Source organism: Coturnix japonica, chromosome Z (genome assembly GCF_054131305.1).
Source record: "Coturnix japonica strain WE chromosome Z, WE-NBRP24, whole genome shotgun sequence".
Classification (NCBI taxonomy): Eukaryota; Metazoa; Chordata; class Aves; order Galliformes; family Phasianidae; genus Coturnix; species Coturnix japonica.
Window position 1 is genome coordinate 8,940,913 of NC_140702.1, and position 16,671 is coordinate 8,957,583.

The 16,671-nt window shown below is 52.7% G+C and overlaps 1 protein-coding gene across 1 annotated transcript; it reads left to right on the forward strand.

The window, feature by feature from the left end:
• Window positions 1-6,523: 6,523 nt before the first annotated feature.
• On the forward strand, window positions 6,524-10,500 carry FOXE1 (forkhead box E1). Its single transcript, XM_015849940.2, has one exon. It carries the CDS (start codon window positions 6,577-6,579, stop codon window positions 7,639-7,641), a length of 1,065 nt encoding a protein of 354 aa, XP_015705426.2. The 5' UTR covers window positions 6,524-6,576; the 3' UTR covers window positions 7,642-10,500.
• The last annotated feature ends 6,171 nt before the right edge of the window (window positions 10,501-16,671 follow it).

Consider the following 16,671-nt stretch of genomic DNA (forward strand, 5'->3'; position numbering starts at 1 on the left):
CGATGGAGAAAAGTGGCTGCAAATAACCCTGAGTTCTGTCAAAACTCCAGTGCCGCTCTGCCTGAACTTGGCTGGTGTAACCCCTGTTAAAAAATGCAGAAAATATTTCAAAGTTAAACTTTAAAGGGACGGCCATTGTTTTATTTGTGTTTAATTAAAAATAATAATAATTGTTTTCCAGTCCCATGGTAATTAGCAGTCCGATCTACAGCTCCCATGGGAAAGAGCCTGGAACAAGTGAGCTCACATACTGCCTTGCTTTAGACATTACCAAGGTGTTGAGTAGAGCAATTTGTTGGGAGGGGGTTTCCAACTTGGACTCTGTAGCAGTCAAACTGTCATGCTCCAAACCACAGAGTTTTACTGCGGCCTCCATTTCCCTTTGTTTTACCTGAACTTCTCATCCTGCTCTACAAATCCTATGCCAGAATGAGTCATTCCTGCAGGACTAGCTCTTATTTTTCAGCTCTTCTGTCAGTGTTGCCTGGACTAGTTCAGAAGAGAGAAAAAAAAATTGACACTCCCCATTCAATAAAGCTGTGTAACAAGTGACTGAAAGAAATTACCTCCAGTGCTCAGCTATTTACACTGAAGCAGTGAGGAACACCCTGTCTGCACGGCCTCCAGCACAAGCCAGGGGCTCACAGTGCTGCTTCCCACCCCAGGGAAGGAGTGGGGGGCATAGCGAGCTGCCTGTGGGGTGTTTGCAACATTACAGCATGGTGCTCTGCTCGTGATTTGTGTCTGAGGACCTATGTGGCACAGGCAAAACCACCAGAGCCAGCTGGGAGAAATGAGATCAGAACATCAGGCAGGAGGAAAAGTTGTTTTGCTTCTGTCCATGGGTCATTTTCCTAAATGGCTGACAGGATTGGAGCTGACTTGGTGGGAACTTTTGGGAATCGTGGCTCAGCCTCACAGTGTCTCTCATGGTAATAGAGAGAACTGCAGAAATAATGAGGTCTCTGGTCCAGCCTCTTGCTGAAAGTGCAGGTGAGGATGACTTTCTATGTGATACCTGCTGGGCTTCACAAGGCACAAAGCACAGAGATCCTGCTGTCCCCTTGTAAGCCTGTCCTCAGGCACAGCTGTCATACATGACATACGGACTCATAATTGAACAATTAAGGCCAGACTATTCAAATGATGCTGCCAGTGCACAGCCACACAGCAATGTTACAGCACGTGGCTTTAAATGCAGCACAAAACTTAAAAGCCCTTCCCTCTATCCAGATTAGCATGGCGCACACACTCCTGGAAATACATATGGCCTCAGGTAAACGCTGAGATTCTCACCCAGTGTAAATGCTCAAAGGCTTTGCAGTAGTACTGCTGCTATTCACAGCCTTTGCAGAGCAAGGCAGTGCACCTAGCCATTGCTACACAAGGACAGTGACAGTGATTAAGATACATCACCAGTTGCCCTCATACTTGTTATTGTGAATCTCAGTGGTTGTGAGATTCATCCAGCGGTCAGCTTTGGTTCCAGGCTTGCTGTTCAGGCCCTACCACTTCAAATAGGTGGCCGTGGTACCTCAGAGAGGTTTGGTTGGCATGCAAGAAGGCTGATAGAAGAGTGCTACCCACGCCATAGGTCCACATGGATTATGTCCAGTCTTCCCCATTTCAAAACCAGGTGCAGGGATTCAGGCCAACCTTTTCATTCCTACACTGTTTCCATAATGAAGCATCTCAGATTGGATTTGGGCATTAGATAGTTTCCTTTCTCAGGACAAACTCTCAGCTCGTCCACAAGGCTGGTGCCTGGGCTCTCCAGCCAGGCTGACAAACTGCCACAAACAAGAACATGGGAAAGCTCATAAATGCACTCACCTGCACTCACAGCCTTTCCTTTTCCTACTGTTCCTCTTTTACTACTAAATATCTGGAGCAAAAGAATGCTACTTCTGTCGAACAGCTTTGATTCACCCAAATAGTGGGCCTACCTCCTGCTTTGATCAAGGAAACAAATGACTTGGAGCCAAAGAGGGTTCTGTAGCAAATATGGAAACAGAAGATTTGAAAGTTACACAGTATTTTCTCATTATTAACTTTCCAACATTAATAATGTTCAGTAATACTGTTTAATCACTGAACTTCCTTGTCCTTAAAATAATAATAAAGAACATGAAGAACCCAACAGTCCTCTCACAGACCCTTTAAGATCAATCCTAAAAAGCTGTAACATTACTTCTCATGTTCATTTGCTCAAACCTCACAGACGCTTACACACAGAAGTCTTTGACTCCAAGCCGAGCCTTGGAGGAGAGAACGCTCTGGTGGGCATCACTTTCTTTTGTCTCTCTCCTCAAGATCTTCTCCATGAGAGAGACATCCCAGCCAGTCCTCCAGAAAAGGTTCTAATCTTCTTCCAGCTTCAGGCCCAACCCTTCCTTTCCACTGCCTTTCTCCTTCTCCTCCTCCTTCCCCTGCTTCACATGCTCTCACCCTTGCTCTACCCTTGCTCTCTCATCTACTTGCTCCTAAGCTTGTTATCTCCCTCCTCAGCCCACTGTCTTGTGACCACAAGGAAACTGATGCTGAGCCTTCTGCAAGGACTGTAACATAGAACAACATGTCAGGGACAGACTGATTAAACTGCTAACTAAATCACAGGACAACTTTCGACTGCAATTTGTTAAAGACTTAATGGCCCTACTTGGGTGGAACAAGAAGAACACTGCCACAAAGAACACAAACACAAATTCTCTCCTACCTGTGATGGGGAATTAATCTCCAAACAGTTTGTCTGAAGATGACCCAACCCCTCTCCATCCTGCTGAAGCACTGTTTAGAAAAAGATGATGTCCAGAGTAATGTTGTTCTGTCTGCAATGAAGAAAAAGAAAGCCAATGTTTCTTTCCATATAACATACTGAAATAAAGCAAGATATTTGCAAGGACACTTTGTTCACACAGAAGCAAGTAATTAAATAATTATTCTTCCTAGGTAAGCAATAAACTATTATCTCCAAATTGCTGCATCCGTTGCTATTATTGTCTATTAGGTGTCAGAATTCACCACTAGCTGCAAAGAATGATGAACCAGAGTTCCAGCAAGCAAAACTTCACACAACACAGGCCTCGGGGTCTTCCAGGCCCTGTGGGCCCCACAGCAAAGCAGACGGGTCCCAGTAGGGCATCGATGAAACACAGGTCTCATCTTGCAGGATCTAAGCCACAGTTGTGTCCTCCATGCTTGGCCTTTCCCTGCCCATCCAAGGTTAGTGACATGCCTGTGACTCTGTTGCCAAAATCTGCACTGTTTGTCCAGTGTCCCTTGCCACCATCCCCAAGGGTGGCAGGGTGGACTTGGGGGGAAGGAAGAGCATTTTTACAGGGAGTGTGAATGCTATAGATCTAAGCCACCGTGAGGGGATTAAACCTCTCCAAACTGCTGAATGACTGTTGAGACGGGCATTTGGTAGGCAAAACAAGGGAACTTATTTCCATGCCAGCAGCCCGATGGCTATTCAAAGATACCACCTGCAAGATTTTCATGAGCTGGTGAAATGCACAGGCTTTAGAAGAGCGAGAGCCATGCAAACCTCACAGCACCTGCAAAAAAAAGCATAGCAAATGGTTTTCTTCCTACAGCAGTGAGCCTGATTCTACTTTGCATGTTCTCAAAAAAGTCAGCTCCTCCTCTTACAGAAGCTGGCAGATCTGCTCAGCTCCCAGTGATTTCTTGGAGGTACAGAGGCAAGAATGGACAGCTCATTCTCTTGCAAAGTGGCTCTAAATATTGCTCACAATAAAAACACAACTGATGATAAGCAACCAGGCTACTGATGCAGCATGAAACCTGGCTCCCACTGGAGTGGGCATGTAAACATCTCCTGATGTAAATATGCAAAGATCACTTCCCATTCATTGTTGCATTCCAGCCTCTCTCCTGCTGCATGGTCACAACCCCTATGGCAGCTGTACATCAGTTCAAACAGAACCAACAGAGAACCAAAGCTGCCATCCCATCAGAGATCCAGCTGTGCTTTGTGTGCGGGCTGTGCTGCAGCATATTGCTCTTGTTCCACTCATGTTGAGCTGATCCAGACATGACTGGAAGCACATTAAATACAGCTCTGAGTTCCTGGGACATGGAAGCAGAATTAAACCTTTCTCCCTTTGGAGATGAGAGGCATTCTGATGTTGGAACCAAAGCTATGAGTGTGCAGCACCTGAAAGGGCTGTCCACACACTTTGTGCCCACTTCCCTCCAGTTTGGTGGTGGAGAAGCCCTCCAGGGCATGGGGCTGATGGGGAGCAGGGCTTCCCAGATTACTCCTGAAGTATTGCAGGGGTGTGGTTTGCAGCACTGGAGTCAGAAATGAAGGATGCCTGGAGGACTGGATTTTTTCCATGGTTGGAAATTGCCTTTGGAGATCCAAGCAGATGGGATTTTGGATGGGATAATTCTCTGGCACCTACTGCTACTTACAAACTCCAGCACTGAAAGTCAGCGGCACAATGCAGTATCTGCTGCATTTGAAGGCAATAGGATCTGACTTGGGAAATTCAGACAGAAATACACTGACAGTGCTGGTGCTGTCCAAAAATGCTCTTGAACAGGAAGAGCATCAACCCTCCTGCTCCACCAACAAGCAGGACTTTGATTTATAGGAGATGGAGAGCAGCAGCCTGAGATGCACCTGGCTGAATCCCACAGTCCCACTTCCCATCAGAAGCGGAAATCAAAAGAGGTACCAGATGTACTCCTGCTCCCAGACTGGAGAGCTGGATGTGCTTTTAAGTAGGCAGATGACAACTTCAGATTGAGGATAATCACCAGGACATCACGTTACATGAATGCCACTTCACTCACAGAAGCTGGCTTTGCAGCTTGCCACGTACAGTGAGGGAAAGAGAAGGAGCAGGAGCCAGTACATGTAATTTTGGTATCCAGTTCACTTTGCTTACAGGCTGGGATCTACTAAAGAAAGTGCTTTCTTTGGAAAACCATTTCCATCACCAGCAGGGAGGGTAGAAGCAGTTCCAGCATGCCATCCTACCCTGTGCACACCTCTCCTCCATCATCTACCAGTGCAGAGTGAAGCATGATCTGACTTTGCCCTCTGGAGGCATGGAATTGGCATGGCGCAGAAAGGCACAGCCCCAGAGGGACTGAGACACCGAGCTGATTTTTAGACAGAGAATTCCTGCCCTACTTCAGATCTCTTTGAGCTGGAGGGCTCTGCAGGAGAGGCAGCTCCACTGCTTTCATGCAGGAGGAATCTGCTTCTGGGTTTCTCCAGGGCAGCACTACCCCAGGGTTCTGCTTACTTTAAGAAGAAGGGTGTCGGTGCAGGAGGATGACTTTTGGCATGAAGGCTGCAGCATGCAGCATCAAATCCTGCCACATCTGCACCCAGCTCCTGGGGCTACAACTCAGACAGAAAGAGGCACTGCTTACTTTTTGTTCTGCTAGTAGATACAGAAATAGGCAAGTGGGCTGAGACTCTAGGGACTCTTATTTAGCTGAGAACCAGGGCTTGGGCTTGTTTGGTGCATGCAAATGGGTCCCCACACACACAAATTTGCCTCTAAGTGGAGAAATGGCATTGCTGCACTTCTGTTTCACTGGGAGCATCTCCCTTTATTCACCTGAAGACCCTTTGTGCAATGGTCCCAAAGGTTCTGAAGTGCTTTTCCACAGCTCAAGGCTCATCACATTGCTGACACGAGTTTTGGTAGAAGTGACAGTGGGCACCAAGACACGGGCAGCACCAGCTGCACAGCCATGCAGAACATCTGCATGGATCTTTAAGTCCAGATCTCTGCACACCTGCATGTCAGCCTGCCTGCAAACCCACTCCTGCACACCCATGGACATCATGCCCCGTACCCGAGCACACTGCCACACATAACTAAGTGCACTGCAGATCTCTGTGCTTGCACACACAGACACATCCCAGCGCAGACCCCATGAGCTCCATGTCCCCAAGCCCAGATCAGCAGCCCAGCACACTTGTGCCTGTGTGTGCTGTCTCCTGTGCACACACACCTTTGAGCACGCCTGGACACACTGATTCCATCCATCCCAGCTCAAGAAGTCTCACATCCCACTCACTACTCACTGGTCATGAGCTCCACATGCCAGCGCAGGCAGCTGTGCTGTTGCAGTGCTGGTGCAGGGGTAGCACTTCTTACCAGCTGGTGTCACTCAGATGTGGGTCTAACCCTAAGATCCCAGTAACAGGCAAGAAGGGGCTGTCAGCTCCCAGCAGCAGCCAGGGAGCACCCAGGAGAGCTCCTTCCAGCTCATAAGGACAAAGTCCCGAGGCACTGGGACCAGCGGGCTGTGTGGGGTGAAATAGCGCACAAGCAGCCAGCGCTGTGTCGGGTCATTGCTCGAGACGGGGGTTGCGGTCCGAGCACGTCTCGCTTAGACAGGCTGCGCTTCGCTATCCAAGCCCGCTCACTCACCGCCCCGCTGGATCTGTCACAGAACTGGGCTGCGAGCCGAGATTGCGCTCCGCACTCCAGCACCGTGGGGTCCCGTCGCGTGCTCGTGGGGCTCCCACCCGGCAGCGTGGAGTCGGGGAGGGGCTGCGGGGCTGGAGGGGCCCGGAGCGGGGCGATGCTCCTACCCCTGCCCCTGCCCGAGGCGGCGGCGGTGCGGCACGCCCGGCCCTGCCCGCGCCTCCCGGGATGCGGGGCGTTGCAGGGGGAGTGCCGGCCGCCGGGGCGCGGAGCCGCCGGACACCGCCGCATAAAAGCCGCGTTGTCGGTGCCGCGCTGCGCTCCTCGTCCCGGCCCGCGCCGGGGCCGCCCCGACGGCCGCATGACCGCCGAGAGCCGGCTGCCACCGGGACCCCCGCTGCCGCTGCCGCCGCTGAAGGCGGACCCGGCGCCGCCCGGGGAGGAGGCGGCGGCGGCGGCGGGGGCGCGGGGCGGGCGGCGGCGGCGCAAGCGTCCGGCGGAGCGGGGCAAGCCGCCCTACAGCTACATCGCGCTGATCGCCATGGCCATCGGGCAGGCGCCCGAGCGACGGCTCACGCTGGGCGGCATCTACCGCTTCATCACCGAGCGCTTCCCCTTCTACCGCGACAGCCCGCGCAAGTGGCAGAACAGCATCCGCCACAACCTCACCCTCAACGACTGCTTCGTCAAGGTGCCGCGGGAGCCCGGCCGCCCCGGGAAGGGCAACTACTGGACGCTCGACCCGCACGCCCGAGACATGTTCGAGAGCGGCAGCTTCCTTCGCCGGAGGAAGCGCTTCAAGCGCAGCGACCTGTCCACCTACCCGGCGTTCCTCGCCGAGCGCCCCGCCGCGCCCTGCCGTCTGTTCCCACCGCCCGCCGAGCTGGCCCCGGCCCCCGCCGCCCCGTCCTGCGCCTTCGCCGCCGCCTGCCCCGCTCAGGGCTGCTCCGGTGCCGCTCTGCCCCACGGCTACGGCCCGCTGCCCGCCGCACACGGGCACTACGCGCCGCCCGGCGCGGGGCCTCTGTACGCGCCCCCGGGGCGCTTCGTGCTGCCCGCCTCTCCGCCCGCCCCCGCCGGGCTGTACGGCCGCCGCTCGCCCGCGCCCTACGCGCCGCTGCCCCATGCCTACGGTGCGGGCGGGCAGGTGGGCGCCGCAGACCCCGGGCTCCGTCAGAGCGCCTTCCACGGCGGCCCCGACAGGTTCGTCCCCGCGCTCTGACCCGCGGCGCTGCCCGACGGCGCGCACCGGGCGGAGGCGGAGGACGCCGGGCCCGGAGCCGTGGGAGCCCGGAGAGCCCCGCCGCCGTCGGGCTGGGTGAAGGAGCCCCTGGGTGCTGCCTGCTTTGGGCGGGCAGGTGAGCAGAGCTCCCCGCTGCTCTTCCCGCTCCCTCCTGGGGCTGATGCCTGGGACTCTCGGAAGATGCCGCTGTGAAAAAACTCTGCTGTCCGTGACTTTGTTTGCAGAGGAAACTCCTGTCGGTCTCGGGCAGGAGGGAGGCAGGAGGATGCCCTCTCCAGCCCCGTCGAGCGGAGCAGTGCAAGTGTGGTACGTGGTGCCGATGGTAGCGCGTCCCTCATTTCACACTCTTGCCGCATCGGTGATGCTGTGTCCCATATCGGCAACACAGCCAGGATGGGAAAGGTTCGGGGAAGCAGCTGAGCCCAGTGGCATGCTGTGTGCTGCAGGAGGTGGGGAGAACTCTGGGACTCAAAGGGCAAAGTTCTGCCATCAGCCCCTAGAAGTAAGAGAGACCTAGGGAGGCTCTGGGGTCTCTGCCCTCAGTGATCTTCCCGACTTGATTGGACAAAGCCCAGGGATTCTCATCTGGCTTTAGAGTGGGATCCAGCACTGAATTTTGACCGTGGTGGTTTGGGCCAGAGATCTGCAGGGAGGATTCTCCCGTCCTCAATTACTCAGACCCTAGAGTCAGCCCAGCTCTGCCCGTAGCCTAGAAAGGACAGCATCTCCTTCAAAAGCAAGGCAGAGATGATGTCTTCTGATCTTTGGTTGCACATTTTCTGTTCCAAGCTCTCCTAAGGATGGAAAAGTGAGAAGAAAACACAGAGAGGAGCTTTAAAAATCTATCCACGAGAGGCAAAGGCTTTAAAATAGATCCATGGAGAAACCCAAGCAGATCGCTCCAGACAGATCCCACCACCTCTGGAAGGAGACTAGGAAGCCCAGAAATGAGCAGGTCTCACTCAGGAGCTGTGAGCAGGGGGAAGCAGACGTAGCCCTGCTACTGCAAGGATCCCATACAGCTCCTTGTCCTATGGAGGTGGGAGGCTGTGTGAGTGGGGCAGAAGAAGAAGGCTGGTGTGTGGGTCGTACAAATTGGTGGAGCTCTGACTGGGGAAGGTTAAGTGGGAAGCACAGCAGGAGCCTCAGCAGGAGTGTTGGGAATGGAGAGTGTGCACATCAAAGTCAGCATTGGTGCAGACTGCAGCGTGACTCAGGTGGGAGGCTGGAAGTTGGGAAGCTTCTGTTCCAGCCTCATGCTCAAAGGAGTCAGCCAGGAGTAAGGCCAGGTTCTTGGGGCTCTCTTGCAAAGTCTAGACAATGTCTGAGGCTGGAGACAGCAAAATGGGCAACTTGACTGTCCTTTGGGGGGAGTTTCTTCTGTACATACAGCGCTTCTCTAGTTTCATTTCATGCCTCTTGTCCTGCTGGTGCAAAGAGCTCACATCCCCTGAGGACAGATGATCCTTCAGACTTTTCAGACTTTTCCCTCAGAGGATGGCGTGTGGTGGATAATCCATTTGTGGGTTAGCCCAGAGATGCTGTCCTGGCCTGGGCAATCTGTGAACCTGATTGTGTCCACCTGCACCTTTATTCCTAAGGAGCAGCATCGCCCCTTTCCATGTCCTTCCCAGTCTCAGAGTGCCCAGGGACTGCTGCCATCGCAAGTGGTGCTGTGCTGCATCTTCCCAGCTCTGCTCCCAGACAACCCTCTCTGAACAGCAGGAGGAGCCTGCGTGCCGCCTAGGGCTGCATGCTGCATTCAGGGATGCTGTGTTTGGGCCTGCAGGGTGCGAGCTGGATCCCTTCACTCACCAGGTTGTGTTTCCTGGGCTTTGTGCAAGCAGGGCAGAGCTTTGCTTCCGAGGGAGCTGCAGCTGAGCGGTGTGCCTTGGCTCTTGGTGTGCCTGTTCTGCCTGCAGGTGGTGGCTGCACATACATGTGCACACGTGTGAGTGTTGGCATGTGGGTGCAGGTGTGCCTGCATGCACTGCTGCTTGTGTCTGACAGCTTGCACTGGTGAATGCACAGCTCACTGTGGACTGCATGTACATATGGGTGCATCTTCTGTACTTCTGTACAAAGTGCCTTCCTAGCATCAGTGCTTTGCATCGGTGCTGAGCAGGGACAGAAGGTTCTGGGTTCACCAGTCCTCAGCCACCTCACCCTGGCCTAACTGGAGGTACAGGGACATTTATGTTAAGTGTGGGTTATTTTTTTTGTTTTATTTTTGGTGGGAAACTGTCTCCTCAGCCTTCCTCTGGCCAGCAGCTGCCTTCAGTTGCCTTTACCGTCTGCTGCTTCTCCTCTTGCCAGGGGATGAGGACGGCACGGGGCCACACACCACCTGGGGAGCATCTGTGCTCAGCAAGGAGCTACATGGCCCCTGTGTGCGACTCTGCGCAGGGGCTGCAAGGAAATGGGGATATGCCACATCTGTGGGGAAATGGGGATACGCCACGTTGGACCATGGGATGTCAATGCGTGTTTATCTGACTCTTCGTTTGTAATTCTCAGAATAAGGAAACTTTTGATTTTTGGGATCTCGGCTGTAAATATTGCAGGGCTTTCCTTGCAGCAAAGGTAGTCTAAGATTCAGAGTAGCCTTTTATCTTTGGGAGATGAGTGCAGCAGGCTGTGGTGGGCACTTGCAGAAGGACAGAGCAGTGCAGCTCCTGCTCCACGTGGGGTCTGGGGCAGGCACACCTCACCTTGCCTACAGGAAAGCTGTTGATGAGTGTAGGGGGGGGGAATTTAAGTATGTATTAGAGATATTTTTTGTATTTACTCTTCTACTTCACTTGTAATAGAAATAAATCTTGGTCCTTTTGTTTGTAACAGAGTGTTACCGTAATGACAGCATCTGCTCATTGTCCAAACTGATGCAGGAAAGCAGCAATAATGCAGCTGAGATGGCCATACACAGAAAAGATCCTCAATGTCTAACCCCTTCCCTTTCCCATTCCCCCCCTTTCTCCTTTTCTCTAAAACTACTTTGATTTGATTAATGTGTGCTAGTGATCCTACACTGACTGACCACCGCAACCAGCTCAGACCCTTGCTGCCACTCTGGAGTCACAGACAGCTCAAGCCACACATAATAAGTACTCATTATCAGTATAAATCAAAGCAAGTGTATCTACAAGTTATCTGACCACGGATGGGTGCTGCAGCCCAGCTGCGTTTAAATGCGATCCCACTCCGTGCCGCGGACACGAGGGGCCGCAGCTGCAGCGTCTGCCACCAGGGGACGCGATAGGCCATGGAGAACAGGGAGATGGATCGGGAGCGTGACTGGAGCCCGAGGGGGGGGGATTACGGAGCGATGGGGAGGGGGTTTCTCAGAGCTGTGCCGCTAAGGGACGAGGTGTGACAGCCCTCCCATGAGGCTGCTCTGGGGCTGAAGGGCTGGGATAAACTCCAGTCTTGGAGACTCATTTGTTTGGAAAAAGCCCCGAGCAGAATTAGCCATAATTAGCCATGCTCTCAGCGTTGTACTCAGCATCTCTTGGGGTCTCTTCCCACTTTAGTCTCCTATGATTATGTGGTTTCCTGGTGACACGGTGCCCACAGGGCACACCACTGCAGTCCTTGGCAGCCCCAGCGTAATTAGAGGTGTATTTATTTAAATGGAGGGATCAGAGCTAACATTTTCTCAATAAGCAACAGTGACCAAGGAGGGAGCGGGTGTTTGCAGTTACCAGGATTTATTGCTTAAAGTCAATATTGGTAAATCAACAAGAACCTCAACAAGAAAAACAGTTCTCATTCGGCAAGGCCAAGATCCGTCAGGGTGGAATGGCTTTTCAATGGCCTCTGCTGGCCACCTTCTTTCTGCTTTGACTTTGCTTCTGCTAACCAGCAGAAAGCCCTCCAGGTTCAAAGCATGTCCTATGAGCAGGAGCCCCTGCAGATCTCCCCCAGCTGCCTGTAAGTACAGGGTACCTCATTCCTGAAGAGCAATTCAAAAAGCACAAAGTGGTGAGCAATGGTGGATAAACCAGAACATCTCCCATGCTGCTGGAAGCTCTGTCTGCTCTGAGTGTAGTTACCTGTGGGGCAAAGCAGGGATCTGTCAGGTTGGGGTGTCACACTGTGGCTCATGATCCCGCAGGGAACTCACTTGTCTGTGTCACAGCCCCCTGGATGGGGGGATTTGTGTGGCTGTGTCCTGTCATTTGCTTTCTGCAGTGAGAGCAGAGGATATGCTCAGAGGCCTCTGCCATTCTGGGATGTTTACCAGCTGTTTAATCTCTTAAGAGGCCATGAGAAAGATACCTAGGAGCAACATGCCACTGCGAACTGTTTTCATTACACTGTGGTCTGTGCTGTGATTGTGTGAAGTCCAAACTACAGCTGTGTCTTCAGCGCCAGCAGCACTCCTCCAGCCATCAGCTATGGAAATAACTATACGGCAGGCAGGGGGGTTTATGGAGCTTGACCATCCCTATCTCCCTCTATGTCCCTGTCTCATGCAGTCCTGGGGCATGGCACCATGGGACTCTGTAAGACACAGCTGACCTAGTGCTTGTCCTGCTGTCATTAGAAAGCTCAACCAGAGATACCGTTCCCTAGAAGGTTTATGGTCACAATTTATGACCATCATCTATAGCAAACCTTTCTTCCTCCCCAGTGGGAAGCAAAGTCTTCCATTCACATACACCCAATCCACAGCTAACTGTAAACTCATAAAATCTTGCATCATCAGTGCCAGGCAAACTTCACCAGGTGAGATACTGCTTTTTGTTGGGAGTGGCCCTCAAGAAACCTTTGTCTCCCATCCCAGAGCGAACTTTGCTCCTGCAAAACCAGCTCGGGAGTTTGCTGTCAGGATGCACTGTTTCTTTCCTGTTCCTTGTAACAGTTAGTGGAAGGAGGGCATCTCCTCCTCTGTGTACATCTGGTAAAGGTCCTTGTCCAGTGCCACAAGGTATTTGCAAGGGAGGAAACGACAAATAAGAACACACAGGGACACAGTCTTGACAAACAAATGATAAGAGTGGTAGGAAGATCAAACTGGACTTTGCAGCTGGTGAGATTTTGAAACAGGGTAGAGAACATCAGTGGGACTCTGCAGACCTGTTGGGGATGGGCAGGGGAAGCACAGCAGGAGGAGCAAGGTCAGGGAGCTGGCAGAGGAGAGGAGGCAGAGTGAATGGGCCAAACCTGTGTAAAAAGAGTGCTTTGCTCACCTGTCTGCATTAGCCTTGTGCCTACTTGCCTGTCTGCCTTGTCTTCTTGAATCTTCTTATTAAGCCTCTTCTTAATTCTCCCTTTGCAAATTGCACCCTCTATGCTGCACGTCTGTGTGTGCTGCAAGGACTCCTCAGTCTGAAGGGCTCAGGTGCCCTGTGGGAACCTCAGCTCCCAGTTGCACAGCACAGCACAGCAAGGAGGAGAGCACCATGCTGGGCAGTGGCCTGGTCTCTGCACTGACCCCATAGCTCAGTAGCCATCTCCCTGCACCCACCACCCTTCCTGCATCATCAAGAAGCTCCCTGATCCCCCCCAACCCCCCCCAGCCTTCCTCTTCATGTTAGACCCAGACCCTCTGAGTATGGAAATCTTTCCTTGTTGATCTCCTTTGCTCCAGGCAACAGCATCTCTATGGGGCTCAGGAAGGAGGGGAGGAAGGGATGAGTGAATGTGTTGTATCTGGATAACAACTACCTCTCTCCCTTAGATGTAACAGCTTTTACTTGTCCATCCTCTGCTCCATTTGGGCAGCAGGACCCATCTGGGGGTGCCCATGGACCACTCTGTGGCCAGTTCTGCACCCGAACCCCTGGGAAATCTGCACAAGCAGGGAGCTCTGTTACCTGTCCTCATGCCAGAGGAAAATGAAGTGTGGTGTACAAGTGAAAGTGCTGATAAAGAGGGCTTTATCTTTGTCGGGGTTATTATGCAATAAAGTTTACTACCTGCAGACACACCTTTCTCACAGGCTGCCAAAGAAGCCAGCTGGAGTGAGAGCTCTGGTGTGGGTGCACAGTCACTGTGCACAGTCACATCCCTACCTCTATGTGGGGACCAAGGAGGTAAATCCCTCCCCACTGTAAGGGTAGAGCAAGTCCAAGAGTGCCTCCTTAGAATGAATGAGTATAAGTCTATGGGGCCAGATGGCGTGCATCCCAGGATCCTGAAGGACCTGGCTGAGGTGGTTGCTGAGCCGCTCTCCATCATATTTGAGAAGTCGTGGCTGTCAGGTGAGGTCCCGGATGATTGGAGGAAGGGTCACGTCACTCCCATTTACAAGAAGGGGAGCAGGGAGGACCTGGGGAACTACAGGCCGGTGAGTCTCACCTCTGTGCCTGGGAAGATTATGGAGCAGATCCTCCTGGACAACATGCTCGATGACATAAAGAATGAGCATGTGATCCGAGACAGCCAGCATGGCTTCACCAGGGGAAGGTCATGCTTAACTAATCTTGTGGCCTTCTATGATGGAGTGACGGCCTTGGTGGATGGAGGGAAGGCGACCGATGTCATTTACCTGGACCTGAGCAAGGCCTTTGACATGGTCCCCCATCACATCCTCATCTCCAAATTGGAGGGAGGTGGATTTGATGGGTGGACAACTAGATGGATAAGCAATTGGTTGAAAGGCCGCAGACAGAGGGTGGTGGTCAATGGCTCTATGTCCAGGTGGAGGCCGGTAACAAGCGGTGTCCCTCAAGGGTGTGTCTTGGGACCGGTGCTCTTTAACATCTTTATTAATGACATCGATGAGGGAATGGAGTGCACCCTCAGCAAGTTTGCTGATGACACCAAGCTGAGTGGTGCAGTTGATACGGTGGAGGGAACGGATGCCATTCAGAGGGACCTTGACAGGCTGGAAAGCTGGGCTCGGGTGAACCTAATGAGGTTCAGCACAGCAAAGTGCAAGGTTTTGCACTTGGGCCGGAAGAACCCCAGGCACCTGTACAGGCTGGGAGGAGTTGTCCTTGAGAGCAGCTCGGCTGAAAAAGACCTAGGGGTCCTGATAGATGAGAAACTTAACATGAGCCAGCAGTGCGCTCTGGCAGCCCGGAAAGCAAATGGGATCCTGGGCTCCATCAGGAGAGGGGTGGTCAGCAGGGATAGGGAGGTGATCGTCCCTCTCTACTCTGCTCTTGTGAGGCCCCATCTGGAGTACTGTGTCCAGGTGTGGAGCCCTCAGTACAAAAAAGATATGGAGATTTTGGAAAGGGTCCAGAGGAGGGCCACAAAGATGATCAGGGGGCTGGAGCACCTCCCCTATGAGGACAGGCTGAGGGAGTTGGGTTTGTTCAGCCTGGAGAAGAGAAGGTTGCAGGGTGACCTCATTGCAGCCTTTCAATACCTGAAGGGAACTTACTCCCAGGAGGGGACTAAACTCTTTGAAAGGGCTGACAATAGCAGGACACGGGGAAATGGTTTTAAGTTAAAAGAGGGAAGATTTTGGTTGGATGTTAGGGGGAAGTTCTTTACTAGAAGAGTGGTTAGGTCCTGGAACAGGCTGCCCAGGGAGGTTGTGGATGCCCCGTCCTTGGAGGTGTTCAAGACCAGGTTGGACGGGGCCCTGGGCAGCCTGATCTAGTAAATGTGTATGTTTGGTGGCCCTGCTAGGCAGGGGGGTTAGAACTACATGATCCTTGAGGTCCCTTCCAACCCAGGTCATTCTGTGATTCTGTGATTCTGTGTGACTCCAGGACCCCAAGGCCACCAAGGTCAAATAGCTTGGGGAGGGGGCTGCTTTCTGTGGGCTACCTTGCTTCCTACAAGTCCCCTCCCAACAGCAGTTCCCCAGGCACAGCCACAGGGTATGGCACCTCTGCCCACCCAGTGCTTCAGAAAGGATTATTTCCCTGTGCTCACAGAAACCCTGCCAGGCTTTCACCACTTCCCATGGCTCAGCTTTGACAGCACAGGGACAGGGCACACATCATTTCTTTGTGTGCTCTTGACTGAGGGGGGCAGTGATATGAATGTGAAACCTCCTAGAAGCTGCTGCTCCCCAGCATCCAAAGAGTGGTGGGATGTGGGTGAGATGAAGCCTCTGTGGGTGTGCAGGTGGATGTCAGGGCAGGATTCCTTCCCTGGGGGTTCTGAAGAGGGCTGGGGAGCTGGTGACAGCTGCCAGCTATTGCTGCCACTTGCCATAGCATGGGGCTCTGCAGACAGGAGTGTCTCCAGGTCCTACAGCCCAGCTGCCTGCAATGTGGTGTGGATGCAGTGCTTGCAAGAGTACTCTGGCACAGCTCTCTTTATAGCGCTCATCTGTGAGTTTCTCCTTTGGCACCCAGGAGATGTTTTGTTGCTGCTGGTGCTGTGACAGCAAAGGGTCTCAGCAGGTGGAGAGAAGGCTGCAGGTTGTGCCCATGAGCACTTATTATCCCTCATGCAAAGCCCCATGGGCCAAAGGGGGGTTGGGTGCCAGTGATGTAGATGCTGTCTCTGGTGAGATGTCACATCCATTGAGATGTGCAAATCAGCATCATGGATATCTCTAGAGTGATCTCACTGGTTATTCTGCTACTGGAAGCCCACATATCACCCCAAAATCAAGGGTGACCTCAGTAGTGGGACAGCCCTCTAATAGTGGTCAGATGGTGGCAGTGAAGACATCCCTCCCTCTAACAAAAGGAAGACCACCTGTGTCACGATGTTACAGCAGTGTAAAAAACCTACCCCCAGTGAACAGAAGAGAACATCCCAAACCCCTGAATGTGGAAGAAAGAGAGGAAACCTTCATTCTTCCCTAATTTCACACACAAAAAATGTGAGTACACTGCGTGGATCTGCTTCTCTAAAGTCTTGGCCTGAAAGCTGGCTGTGGAAAGTGAAGTGCCACACCTGTGCAGAGTGGCCTCATGCTTTTGCCTCTGGTTGGACTTTTCTGGCTAAAGTGTGCAGTTCAGCTGACTTTCAGTCTGCTGCATTCAACTGTTCTCAGCCACCCTCCTTCTGCCCAACTCAGCTCAGCAAGGTCAGTGTGAAATTGCTGGCAAGACAAAAACAACACACCTCCCAGGCTTGAGGAGAGCAAGC